Source organism: Carcharodon carcharias, chromosome 19, assembly GCF_017639515.1.
Source record: "Carcharodon carcharias isolate sCarCar2 chromosome 19, sCarCar2.pri, whole genome shotgun sequence".
In the NCBI taxonomy this organism is placed as follows: Eukaryota; Metazoa; Chordata; class Chondrichthyes; order Lamniformes; family Lamnidae; genus Carcharodon; species Carcharodon carcharias.
In genome coordinates this window covers 66192349-66207005 of record NC_054485.1, presented here as the reverse complement: position 1 = coordinate 66207005, position 14657 = coordinate 66192349, and the positions used below count along the sequence as shown (strand labels likewise).

At 47.6% G+C, this 14657-nt stretch overlaps 1 protein-coding gene across 1 annotated transcript in view; it reads left to right on the top strand.

Moving 5' to 3' along the window:
- LOC121291850 (proteasome subunit beta type-9-like) overlaps window positions 1–14657 on the top strand; it is a 117388-nt gene that overhangs the window by 10816 nt on the left and 91915 nt on the right. Inside the window, exons 3-5 of the mRNA XM_041213454.1 lie at window positions 1432–1563; window positions 3529–3658; window positions 5166–5307. Coding sequence (XP_041069388.1) covers window positions 1432–1563; window positions 3529–3658; window positions 5166–5307 — 404 coding nt within the window. The remainder of the gene's footprint in view (window positions 1–1431; window positions 1564–3528; window positions 3659–5165; window positions 5308–14657) is intronic.

Below are 14657 nucleotides of genomic sequence, written 5' to 3'. Positions count from 1 at the left end.
TTTGAACTGAGGGGCTTGTGAGGTTATTGCAAGGGAGAGTTGGGAGTCAGCCACATTGCTGGGGGTCTGGAGTCACATGTAGGCCAGGCCCTATAGAGTTTTTAACAACCATCAATGATAGCTTTATATTCCAGATGTTATTACTTGATTTAATTCCCACCAGTTACCATGGTGGGATTTGAACCCATGCCCCCCAAAGCGTTAGCCTGGGCCTCTGGATTACTAGCCCAGTGACATTACCCCTACACCATCACCCAGATAGTGACTGACTCTGGGTACCAAGCACTTGCAGAAGAAGGGGGTGCAGGGGTTTACAGAATGGATGAGGGCCATCAGTTACATGGACACACTGGAAAAACCCAGGATTGTTCTCCTTAGAGGAGAAGGTTAAGAGGAGATTTGATAGAGCTGTTCAAAGTTATGAAGGGTTTTAATAGAGTAGACAAGGAGAAACTGTTTCCAGTGGCAGGAGGGTCGGTAACCTGAGGGACACAGATTTAACATTTTTAAAAATTCTTGCATGGATGTTCCATGTGGATGTCAGCCAGCATTTATTGCCCATCCCTAGTTGCCCTTGAGAAGGTGGTGATGAGCTGCCTTCTTGAGCCACTGCAGTCCATGTGGTGTAGGTACACCCACAGTGTTGTTAGGGAGGGAGTTCCAAAGAACCAGAGGGGGAGATGAGGAGAATTTCTTTTAAGCAGCGAGTTGTTGTAATTTGGGATGCGCTGCCTGAAAGGACAGTGGAAGCAGGTTCAATTCTAACTTTCACAGAGAATTAGATAAATATTGAATAAGGAAAATTTCACAGAGCTATGAGAAAAGAGAAGGGGGATGGGACAGTGGGTAGCTTTCAAAGAGCTGGCACAGGTATGATGGGCCGAAAGGCTCCTTCTGTTCAGTATCATTCTATTATTCGAAGTTTGGTGTTAATGAGTCAATGAGCGTCTCAGCCTTGGTGAGATCCTATTTTCTGTCTTGGCCTTTCTCCTGGCAGTTTAATGCTTTCCTTCATTGTGATAACTCTGGAATTCCTAGATGGAGTTGGAAATACTGTTCGGATTTTCCAGTCCCATCATCCCCATCACCCCATCGCCCCATGGAGAGGATGTTGAGCATGAGCTGTAAATGGCCTGGCCACCCATCCATTTCAGGCTAAGATTCCCATTCTTGGGGCTTCAGACACATCGGGGCCACATTCTGGGAGCAGAGCAAGGCTTGAGGTACTGCTGCAATTTGGAATCCAGGTCACTGTGTAAAACAAGCAGCTGGCTGGCTATGAGCCTGTTTCACTATTACTGCCAAGGACCAAATGCAACCCCCCACCAACCTCCACAGCCCCAAGTTTCATTATTTGCTGCGTACCACTTCTGGGGAAACAGTCATTGTTAATGCGAATGGAGGTTAATGATGTTTCCTGTGTGTCTGTAGGGAAGCCATATGTAACCGAGTGATGAACAAGTTGTCCCCGCTCCATGAACGAATTTATTGTGCACTGTCTGGTTCAGCAGCTGACGCTCAGGCTATTGCCGACTCCGTCAATTACCAGATGGAGTTACACAGGTAAGCAGCTCGAGAACTCTTTAATGCACAGGTTTCAAGCAATTTAACTCCAATCAGTGGTAAAATGGTGGGTGGAATTGTCTGAGCCTCTGCTTTGTACACAGAGGGGGGCTATCAGCAAATGACAGGACAAGGCCTGTACTTTTACACCCATTGGCATGAATGGAAGGAAAGTACAGAGGGCTCCAGCAGGAGGAATGGCCCAACCATCAATACTTCCCACTGGGACCAGCAGAGATTCCCCACTGGGACCAGCATAAATTCCCCACTGGGACCAGCACAGATTCCCCACTGGGACCATCACAAATTTCCCACTGGGACCAGCAGAGATTTCCACTGTGACCAGAAGAGATTTCTGCTCTGACGAGCGTGGATTGCCCCTAGATTAGCACAGTGTAGCACAGGAGTTTTGCTCCCTGTGCAATTTAGGGAAACTGTATAGTTACAGATTCCTCTACAGTTGCAGGATCATGTTGTGGTTGTTGGAGGTCAGTCATCTCAGCTCCAGGACATCACTGCAGGAGTTCCTCAGGATAGTGTCCTTGGCCCAACCATCTTCAGCTGCTTCATCAATGACCTTCCTTCCATTATAAGGTCACAAGTGGGGATGTTCGCTGATGATTGCACTATGTTAAGCACCATTCGCGACTCCTCAGATACTGAAGCAGTCCATGTCCAAATGCAGCAGGACCTGGACAATAAGCAGGCTTGGGCTGACAAGTGGCAAGTAACATTCGTGCCACACAAGTGTCAGGCAATGACCATCTCCAACAAGAAAGAATCTAACCATCGCCCCTTGATGCTCAATAGCATTACCATCACTGAATCCCCCACTGTCAACATCCTGGGGGTTACCATTGACCAGAAACTGAACTGGACTAGGCATACAAATACTGTGGCTAGAAAAGCAGGTCAGAGGCTGGGAATCCTGCAGCAAGTAACTCACCTCCTGACTCCCAAAGCCTGTTCACCATCTACAAGGCACAAGTCAGGAGTGTGATGGAATACTCCCCACTTGCCTGGATGAGTACAGCTTCGACACTACTCAGGAATATGAAGAAGCTCAAGACCATCCTGTACAGTTCCATGATCCTGTACGTATCCAGGCTCCTGTACAGTTCCAGGATCCTGTACATATCCAGGTTCCTGTACAGTTCCAGGATCCGGTAAATGTCCAGGATCCTGCACAGTTCTGGGATCCTGTACTGTTCCAGGATCCTGTACTGTTCCGGGCTCATGTACAGTTCCAGCATCCTGTAAATGTCCAGATTCCTGTTCATATCCAGATTCCTGTACAGTTCCAGGACCCTACAAAGTTCAAGGACCCTGTACAGTTCCAGGACCCTGTTCAGTTCCAGGACCCTGTACATATCCAGGCTCCTGTACACTTCCTAAATCCTGTATGAATCCAGGTTCCTGTACAGTTCCAGGATTCTATGCCGACCAAGTTCCTATACAGTTCCAGGATCCTGTACACTCTGGGATCCTGTACATCTCCAGGTTCCTGTACAGTTCCAAGTTCCTGTACAATTGCAGGTTCCTGTACAGATCCAAGTTACTGTACAGTTCCAGGATCCTGTACAGATCCAGGCTCCTGTACAGTTCTGGGATCCTGTACAGTTCTGGGATCCTGTATAGTTCCAGGTATCTGTTGCTAGGCCCTGTTCTACAGTCGGCCACTAGCAGTCTGCAGGTTTCCCATTCCCTGCTACCTCGCTATATATTTATCTATTGGTACACATGTTGCTGTTACTTTGTACTCCAGACTCACAACAGGGAAAATACGAAAGGATGGCCTTGAATAATGTATAGCCCCCATATGTTCTGGCTTGTGTCTGCAGTGGTTAGAGGGTTGGCCTTGGTCTCCTGGACTGGGGCTGTAATTCTGAGTGTAAACCTCACAGCAATAACAGTGTACAGGTGTTGTGTCTGAGCTAACAAGACTTGCACCTTTCTGTCAATCAGCATTGAAACTGAAGATGCTCCATTAGTTCAAGCTGCTGCTACCCTGGTCAAAAACATCAGCTACAAGTATAAGGAAGAGTTGTTGGCCCACCTAATAGTGGCTGGATGGGACAGGAAGCTGAAAGGCCAGGTATCTGTCCATTAACTACAATTATAGTTACACTCTGTCTTTACTATTAAGACTAGCTCTTAACACATATCCCTTTTGATAAATCCCACAGTATCTCTACCTGGATTTACGATTTGTATATTCGCAATTAATAAATGCCCCCAATTTCAGTGTCAGGATGGGGGAGGGGGAGGTTCTCTCGTCTCCTGTTGCAGTATCATTGGATGATCAGCATAGGCCCTTAAAATACAGCATAACTGATCACTTACACCATTCCATAGAGTTAGAGAGCCTGCAGCACAGGGAGAGGCCATTACATCCCAACTGCTCCTTTATCCCATCTCAACCTGGTTTCTGACCATCCCCCACTCACATGAGGGTGGGAAATCAATGAAACCCCGTAAAAATTCTGGGTGTACATGTTCATTCATCCCTCCACTGCCTGGAGACTGAGGGAGCCGGGCTTTGTGCCCATTCCGTGAGTTTGTTTTATGGTAAGCAGGGTTTCTGTTTGACCCCGTGCTACATTAGCAGAGAATGTGCAGCATGGAAAGCCATGCTCCAGTCTGCAGGGTGTGAGGGGCCATTTATCCAAATGGGTTTGATCGATCAGAGTAAAAGCCTTAAAATCACAGGTCATTTTGATTAATAGCTGGCGTTTCGGGATCTTTTAGTTTGTCGGAGTTTATGAATTTGAGCCAATCGGGATTTTCCATTGTACAGACATTCCCCACATGCTGCATATATCAGGGAAATCTTAAGCCCAGCCTCTGGTTAGTTCAATTCTCCAGCTGAGGCTGAATCAGTGTTTTATACAGGTTTCTCATCCATTCCTTCCTTTTGTACTCTATGCCCCTATTGATAAAGCCCAGGATGCCATATGCTTTATTAACTGTGTTCTCAGCTTGTCCTGCCATCCACAATGGTTGGTGTACATATACCCCCAGTTCCCTCTGCTCCTGCACTCCCTTTAGAATTGTACCCTTTATTTTATATTGCCTCACCTCATCACTCCTGCCAAAGTGTTTCAGCCCACACATCTCTGAATTAAATTTAATCAGCCACTTGTCCACTCATTACACCTGCTTTTGTCCTTTGGAAGTTCCATACTATCCCCTTCACATTTAGCAAAAACACATTTTGTGTCATCCACAGACTGTGAAATTGTTCTCTGTGCGGCAGAGTCTAGGTGATTAATATAGACCAAGAAAACCTGACGTGGACCCCTGGGAAACCCCAAACATCCCCCAGTCTGAAAAGAGAACTGTTCACCAGCACTCCCTGTGTCCTGTCACTCAGCTAACTTTGTATTCATGTTGCTACTGTTCCTTTAATTCCATGGGCTCTAATGTTGCTCACAAGCCTGTTACGTGGAACTTTTATCAAATGCCTTTTGGAATTCTGTATCCATGACATCAACTCCATTGCCCACATCAGTTTCCTTATTGAAAAATAATCAATCAAGTATTATGGCCTTTAAGAGATCCGGATATTTGGTTAAGCTGTGCTGTGTGTACTCCCGATCCAGGTCTACGCCACTCTGGGAGGAATGCTGATCAGACAGCCCTTCTCTGTTGGTGGCTCGGGGAGTGTCTACATTTATGGATATGTCGACGCCACTTATAAAGCTGGAATGAGCAAAGACAAGTGCCAGCAGTTTGTGACCAATGGTGAGAACATGTGGCATGGCTGTATCTGCTTGTCAAAAACATTGAATGACTCCTGCTCCCATTTTCAAAGCCGCAGTCCGGAATAAGACTCAAATGTCCTTGGATTATTTCATCTCTTCTTGCCTGCACTGAGTTTATCTTCCTCTCTGAGGCTGATTTTACATGGGACCATGGTCCTGCTATCTCCCACACCCATTCCGATTCTCCCTCTTATCCTGGACCTGTTATAATTAATGGGATGGAATTTTACAGCCCAGTCACGATGGGGGTGGAGCCTTACATTGTGGCGAGCCATTCAAAAGTCCACTGACTTCTGTGGGACTGAAAAATCCCGCCAGTGTAAAATTCTGCCCATGGTGTATTTATAAGCTCTTGGCAATAAATCTCTGTAAAGATTTTCTGCAATCTCCCACTTTAAGAACTGACCTTGCTATCGAAGGGTGTGCTTTTCCTGTTCACTGCACATGCATATCCCTCAGCTTCCAGCCACAGGGAGGAGGATATGGGGGTGAAGATCCTGACTCCACCTCACTGGCTCAGGATTTGTCAGGCTTCCTCAGGTAGAGGTCATGGTGTGGGGTGTACAGTAAACACGGGCTCCACTTTTGGTCTTACAGTGAGACAGGAGCAGTGTTCCCAGCAGCCTGCCTCTGTGTGGCATTACAGTATCAGGTGTGGCTAATACTTAGTACTGTCCTCTCTAAGTCAGAAGATTGCGGGCTCAAGTCTCACTCCAGAGACTTGAGCACAAAAATCACAACTAACACTCGCAGTGCTGGGGGAGGGTGGAACTATCACAGATGCCATCTTTCAGGTGAGACATTAAACCGAGGCCCATCCGCTTGCTTGGGTCAGTGTAAAAGATCCCATGGCACTGTTTTGAAGAAGAGCAAGGGAGTTATCCCAGTCGTCCTGACCAATGTTAATCCCTCAATCAACACCACTGAAAAAAAGGTCAGGATCACGTTGCTGTTAATGGGATCTTGCTGTGCACCAATTGATTATTGCAACAGTGACTACAGTTCGCTGGATGCGAAATATCTTTGAATATCCTGCAGCTGTGAAAGATGCTATGTAAATGCAATCATTCTATCTATTGAAGAAAGGCAGGAAAAGACCAACTGATTCATTCAACATAATTCACCCAACAGTAAAGCGGCATCAATCCAGCACAATACCCTCGCTCCCCTTACACCCTTTAAACTCACTATCAAACCGCCCTCCTCTGCATAAAACCCTGCAAAACTCACTTTCAAAACTTCCTCGCTGCCCTTAAACCCCTGCCAAACTCACTATCAAAACGCCCTCCTCCGCATAAACCCCTGCAAAACTCACTATCAAACCTCCCTCGCTCCCCCAAAACCCCTAAAAAACTCACTATCAAAACTCCTTCCTCCCCATAAACCCCTGCAAAACTCACCATCAAAACGCCCTTGCTCCTCATAAACCCCTGCCAAACTCACTATCAAACCTAACTGGCTCCCCTGAAACCCCTGCAAAACTCACGATCAAACCACTCTCCTCTTCATAAATCACAGACAAACTCACTAGCAAATCTCCCTCTCTCCCTATAAACCAATGCCAAACTCACTATGAAACCTCCCTCCTCCACGTAAACCCCTGCCAAATTCATGATCAAACCTCCCTCACTCCCCTTAAAACACTGCCAAACTCACTATTAAACCTCACTTGCTCCCCATAAACTCCTGCCAAACTCACTATCAAACCTCCCTCATCCTCAGAAACCCCTGCCAAACTCACTATCAAACCTCCCTTCTCCCCATAAACCCCTGCCAAACTCACTATCAAACCTCCCTGCTCCCCATAAACCCCTGCAAAACTCACTATCAAACCTCCCTCCTCCCCATAAACCCCTGCCAAACTCACTATCAAACCTCCCTCCTCCTCATAAACCCCTGCCAAACTCACTATCAAAACTCCCTCCTCCCCATAATCCCCTTCAAAACTCACTATCAAACCTCCCTCGCTCCCAATAAAACTCTGCCAAACTCACTATAAAAACTCTCTCCTCCACATAAACCCCTGACAAACTCACTATCAAACCAACCTAGGTCATCATAAACCCCTGCAAAACTCACTATCGAACCTCCCTCGTTGAGCATAAACCCCTGCCAAACTCACTATCAAACGACCCTCCTCCCGACAAATCCCTGCCAAACTCAATATCAAACCTCCCTCGCACCCTGTAAATCCCTTGAAACTCACTATCGAACCTTTCTCCTCCCCATAAACCCCTGCCAAACTCACTATCAAACCTCCCTCCTCCTCATAAACCCCTACCAAACTCACTGTCAAACCTCCCTCGCTCCCCATAAACCCCTTCCAAACTCACTATCATACATCCCTCCTCCTCATACACCCCTGCCAAACTCACTATCAAACCTCCCTCATTCCCCTAAAACCCCTGCAAAACTCACTATCAAAACTCCCTCCTCCCCATAAAACCCTGCCAAATTCACTATCAAACCTCCCTCCTCCTCATAAGCCACTGCCAAACACTGTCAAACCTCCCTCGCTCCCGATAAACCCCTGCCAAATTCACAGTTAAATCTCCCTCGCTCCCCTTAAATCCCTGACAAACTCACTATCAAACTTCCATTCTCCCCATAAACCCCTGCCAAACTCACTATCAAACCTCCCTTCTCCCCATACACCCCTGCCAAACTCACTATCAAACCTCCCTCCTCCTCATAAACACCTGCCAAACACAATGTCAAACCTCCCTCGCTCCCGATAAACCCCTGCCAAACTCACAGTCAAATCTCCCACGCTCCCCTTAAATCCCTGCCAAACTCACTATCAAACCTCCCTTTTCCACATAAACCCCTGCCAAACTCACTAACAAACCACGCTCGCTCCTCATTCAACATGATTCACCCAACAGTAAAACGGCATCAAACCAAGATCACAGCACAATACCCTCACTCCCCTTACACCCCTTAAACGCACTATCAAACCGCCCTCCTCTGCATAAACCCCTGCAAAACTCACTATCAAAACTTCCTCGCTGTCCTTAACCCCTTGCAATACTCACTATCAAAACTCCCTCCTCCCCATAAACCCCTGCAAAACTCACTATCAAACCTCCCTTCTCCCCATAAACCCCTGCCAAACCCACTATCAAACCGCCCTTCTCCCCATAAACCCCTGCCAAACTCACTATCAAACGTCCCTCCCCCTCATACACCCCTGCCAAACTCACTATCAAACCACCCTCGCTCCTCATTCAACATGATTCACCCAACAGTAAAACGGCATCAAACCAAGATCACAGCACAATATCTTCGCTCCCCTTAGACCCCTTAAACTCACTATCAAAACCCCCTCGCTCACCATAAACCCCCGCAAAACTCACTATCAAAACTCCCTCGCTCCCCATAAACCCCTGCAAAACTCACTATCAAAACACTCTCCTCCCCATAAACCCCCGACAAACTAACTATCAAACCACCCTACTCCCCATAAATCCCTGCCAAACTCATTATCATACCTCACTTGCTCCTCATAAACCCCTGCCAAACTCACTAACAAACCTCCCTCCTCCTCATTAACACCTGCGAAACTCTCTATCAAACCTCCCTGGCTCCCCTTAAACCACTGCGAAACTCACGATCAAACCACGCTCCTCTTCATAAATCCCTGCCAAACTCACTTTGAAACCTCCCTCGCTCCCCTTAAATACCTGCCAAACTCACTATCAAACCCCCCTTCTCCCCTTAAACCCCTGCCAAACCCACTATCAAACCGCCCTTCTCCCCATAAACCCCTGCCAAACTCACTATCAAACGTCCCTCCCCCTCATACACCCGTGCCAAACTCACTATCAAACCTCCCTTCTCCCCATAAACCCCTGACAAACTTACTATCAAACGTCCCTCCCCCTCATACACCCGTGCCATCTCACTAACAAACCTCCCTCACTCCTCATAAACCCCTGCCAAACTCACTATCAAACCTCCCTCACTCCTCATAAACACCTGCGAAACTCACTATCAAACCTCCCTGGCTCCCCTTAAACCCCTGCGAAACTCACGATCAAACCACTCTCCTCTTCATAAATCCCTGCCAAACTCACTTTGAAACCTCCCTCGCTCCACTTAAATACCTGCCAAACTCACTATCAAACATCCCTTCTCCCCATAAACTCCTGCCAAAACCACTATCAAACCACCCTTCTCCCCATAAACCCCTGCCAAACTCACTATCAAACGTCCCTCCCCCTCATACACCCGTGCCAAACTCACTATCAAACCTCCCTCCTCCTCATAAACACCTGCCAAACACAATGTCAAACCTCCCTCGCTCCCGATAAACCCCTGCCAAACTCACAGTCAAATCTCCCTCGCTCCCCTTAAATCCCTGCCAAACTCACTATCGAACATCCCTTTTCCACATAAACCCCTGCCAAACTCACTATCAAACCACCCTCGCTCCTATTTCAACATGATTCACCCAACAGTAAAACGGCATCAAACCAAGATCACAGCACAATACCCTCGCTCCCCTTACATCCCTTAAACTCACTATCAAAACTCCCTCCTCCGCATAAACCCCAGCAAAACTCAATATCAAACCTCCCTCGCTTCGTTAAAACCCCTGCAAAACTCACTATCAAAACTCCCTCCTCCGGATAAGTCTCTGCCAAATTCACTAACAAACTTACCACCTCCACATAAACCCCTGCGAAACTCACTGTCAAACCTCCCTCGCTCCTCATAAACCCCTGCCAATCTCACTATCAAACCTCCCTCCTCCGGATAAGTCTCTGCCAAACTCACTAACAAACTTACCACCTCCACATAAATACCTGCGAAACTCACTATCAAACCTCCCTGGCTCCCCTTAAACCCCTGCGAAACTCACGATCAAACCACTCTCCTCTTCATAAATCGCGGCTAAACTCACTTTGAAACCTCCCTCCTCCACATAAACCCCTGACAAATTCACGATCAAACCTCCCTCGCTACCCTTAAACCACTGCCAAACACTGTCAAACCTCCCTCGCTCCCGATAAACCCCTGCCAAACTCACAGTTAAACCTCCCTCGCTCCCCTTAAATCCCTGCCAAACTCACTATCAAACCTCCCTTCTCCCCATAAACCCCTGCCAAACTCACTAACAAACCACGCTCGCTCCTCATTCAACATGATTCATCCAACAGTAAAACGGCATCAAACCAAGATCACAGAACAATACCTTCACTCCCCTTACACCCCTTAAACTCACTATCAAACCTCCCTCGCTCCCCTAAAACCCCTGCAAAACTCACTATCAAAACACTCTCCTCCCCATAAACCCCCGCCAAACTAACTATCAAACCACCCTACTCCCCATAAATCCCTGCCAAACTCATTATCATACCTCCCTCGCTCCTCATAAACCCCTGCCCAACTCACTAACAAACCTTCTCCTCCTCATTAACACCTGAGAAACTCACTATCAAACCTCCCTGGCTCCCCTTAAACCCCTGCGAACCTCACGATCAAACCACTCTCCTCTTCATAAATCCCTGCCAAACTCACTTTGAAACCTCCCTTCTCCCCATAAACCCCTGCCAAACACACTATCAATCCTCCCTTCTCCCCTTAAACCCCTGCCAAACTCACTATCATACCTCCCTTCTCCCCATAAACCCCTGCCAAACACACTATCAAACCTCCCTCGCTCCCCATAAAAACCCTGCCAAACTCACCATCAAACCTCCCTCGCTCCCCATAAATCACTGCCAAACTGACTATCAAACCTCCCTCGCTCCCCTTAAATACCTGCCAAACTCACTATCAAACCTCCCTTCTCCCCATACACCCCTGCCAAACACAATGTCAAACCTCCCTCGCTCCCGATAAACCCCTGCCAAACTCACTATCAAACCTCCCTTTTCCACATAAACCCCTGCCAAACTCACTAACACACCAAGCTCGCTCCTCATTCAACATGATTCACCCAACAGTAAAACGGCATCAAACCAAGATCACAGCACAATACCCTCGTTCCCCTTACACCCCTTAAACTCACTATCAAACCTCCCTCCTCTGCATAAAACCCTGCAAAACTCACTATCAAACCTGCCTCACTCCCCTAAAACCCCTGCAAAACTCACTATCAAAAATCCCTCCTCCACATAAACCCCTGCCAAACTCACTATCAAAACTCTCTCGCACCCCATAAACCCCCGCCAAACTAACTATCAAACTACCCTACTCCCCATAAATCCCTGCCAAACTCATTATCAAAGCTTCCTCGCTGCTCATAAACCGCTGCCAAACTCACTATCAAACCTCCCTCGCTCCTCATAAACCCCTGCCAAACTCACTATCAAACCACCCTCGCTCCTCATAAACCTCTGCCAAACTTACTAACAAACCTCCCTCCTCCTCATTAACACCTGCGAAACTCACTATCAAACCTCCCTGGCTCCCCTTAAACCGCTGCGAACCTCACGATCAAATCACTCGCCTCTTCATAAATCCATGCCTAATTCACTTTGAAACCTCCCTCGCTCCCCTAAATACCTGCCAAACTCACTATCAAACCTCCCTTCTCCCCATAAACCCCTGCCAAACTCACTATCAAACCGCCCTTCTCCCCATAAACCCCTGCCAAACTCACTATCAAACGTCCCTCCCCCTCATACACACCTGCCAAACTCACTATCAAACCTCCCTCCTCCTCATACACACCTGCCAAACACAATGTCAAACCTCCCTCGCTCCCGATAAACCCCTGCCAAACTCACAGTCAAATCTCCCTCGCTCCCCTTAAATCCCTGCCAAACTCACTATCGAACATCCCTTTTCCACATAAACCCCTGCCAAACTCACTATCAAACCACCCTCGCTCCTCATTCAACATGATTCACCCAGCAGTAAAACGGCATCAAACCAAGATAGCAGCACAATACCCTCGCTCCCCTTACACCCCTTAAACTCACTATCAAACCTCCCTCGCTTCCTTAAAACCCCTGCTAAACTCACTATCAAAACTCTCTCTTCCCCATAAACCCCTGCAAAACTCATTATCAAAGCTCCCTCGCTCCCCATAAACCCCTGCAAAACTCACTATCAAAGCACTCTCCTCCCCATAAACCCCCGCCAAATTAACTATCAAACCACCCTACTCCCCATAAATCCCTGCCAAACTCACTATCAAACCTCCCTTGCTCCTCATAAACCCCTGCCAAACTCACTATCAAACCTCCCTCCTCCGGATAAGCCCCTGCCAAACTCACTACCATATCTCCCACCTCCTCATAAACACCTGCCAAACTCACTATCAAACCTCCCTGGCTCCCCTTAAAACCCTGCGAAACTCATGATCAAACCACTCTCCTCTTCAGAAATCCCTGCCAAACTCACTTTGAAACCTCCCTCGCTCCCCTTAAATACCTGCTAAACTCACTATCAAACCTCCCTTCTCCCCATAAACCCCTGCCAAACACACTATCAATCCTCACTTCTCCCCATGAACCACTGCCAAACTCACTATCAAACCTCCCTCGCTCCCCATAAAAACCCTGCCAAACTCACTATCAAACCTCCCTTCTCCCCATACACCCCTGCCAAACACAATGTCAAACCTCCCTCGCTCCCCATAAACCCCTGCCAAACTCACAGTCAAATCTCCCTCGCTCCCCTTAAATCCCTGCCAAACTGACTATCAAACCTCCCTCGCTCCCCATAAACTCTTGCCAAACAGAATATCAACACTCCCTCCTCCACATAAACCCCTGCCAAATTCACAATCAAACCACCCTCGCTCCTCATAAACCACTGCCAAACTCACTATCAAACCTCCCTCGCTCCCCTTATTCCTCTGCCAAACTCACTATCAAACCTCACTCATCCTCATAAGTCCCTGCCAAACTCACTATCAAACCTCCCTCGATCCCCTTCAACACCTGCCAAACTCACTATCAAACCATCCTAGCTCCCCATAAACCCCTGCCAAACTCACTATCAAAACTCCCTCCTCCCCAAAAACCCCTGCAAAACTCGCTATCAAACCTCCCACCTCCCCATAAACCCCTGCCAAACTCACTATCAAACCTCCCTCGCACTCCATAATCGCCTGCCAAACTCACTATCAAACCTCCCTCCTCCCCATAAACCCCTGCAAAACACACTATCAAACCTCCCTCCTCCCCATAAACCCCTGCCAAACTCACTATCAAAACTCCCTCCTCTCCATAAACCCCTGCAAAACTCACGATCAAACCTCCCACCTCCCCATAAAGCCATGCAAAACTCACTATCAAACCTCCCTCGCTTCCCATAAACGCCTGGCAAACTCACTATCAAAACTCCCTCCTCCCCATAAACCCCTGCAAAACACACTATCAAACCTCCCTCGCTCCCAATAAAACCCTGCCAAACACACTATCAAACCTCTCTCCTCTGCATAAACCCCTGACAAACTCACTATCAAACCAACCTAGGACCTCATAAACCCCTGCCAAACTCACTATCAAGCTACCCCCTATCTGACAAATCCCTGCCAAACTCACTATCAAATCTCCCTCGCACGCTGTAAATCTCTTGAAACTCACTATCGAATCTCTCCTCCCCATAAACGCCTGCCAAACTCACTATCAAACCTCCCTCCTCCTCATTAACCCCTGCCAAACTCACTATCAAACTTCCCTCCTCCTCATAAAACCCTGACAAACTCACTATCAAACCTCCCTGGCTCCCCTTAAACCGATGTGAAATTCACGATCAAACCACTCTCCTCTTCATAAATCCCTGCCAAACTCACTTTGAAACCTCCCTCGCTCCCTTAAATACCTGCCAAACTCACTATCAAACCTCCCTTCTCCCCATAAACCCCTGCCAAACTCACTATCAAACCAGCCTTCTCCCCATAAACCCCTGCCAAACTCACTATCAAACTTCCCTCCCCCTCATACACCCCTGCCAAACTCACTATCAAACCTCCCTCCTCCTCATAAACACCTGCCAATTACAATGTCAAACCTCCCTCGCTCCCGATAAACCCCTGCCAAGCTCACAGTCAAATCTCCCTCGCTCCCCTTAACTCCCTGCCAAACTCACTGTCGAACATCCCTTTTCCACATAGACCGCTGCCAAACTCACTATCAAACCACCCTCGCTCCTATTTCAACATGATTCACCCAACAGTAAAACGGCATCAAACCAGGATCACAGCACCTTGCTCCCCTTACATCCCTTAAACTCACTATCAAAACTCCCTCCTCCGCATAAACCCCCGCAAAACTGACTATCAAACCTCCCTCGCTTCCTTAAAACCCCTGCAAAACTCACTATCAAAACTCCCTCCTCCCCATAAACCCCTGCAAAACTCATTATCAA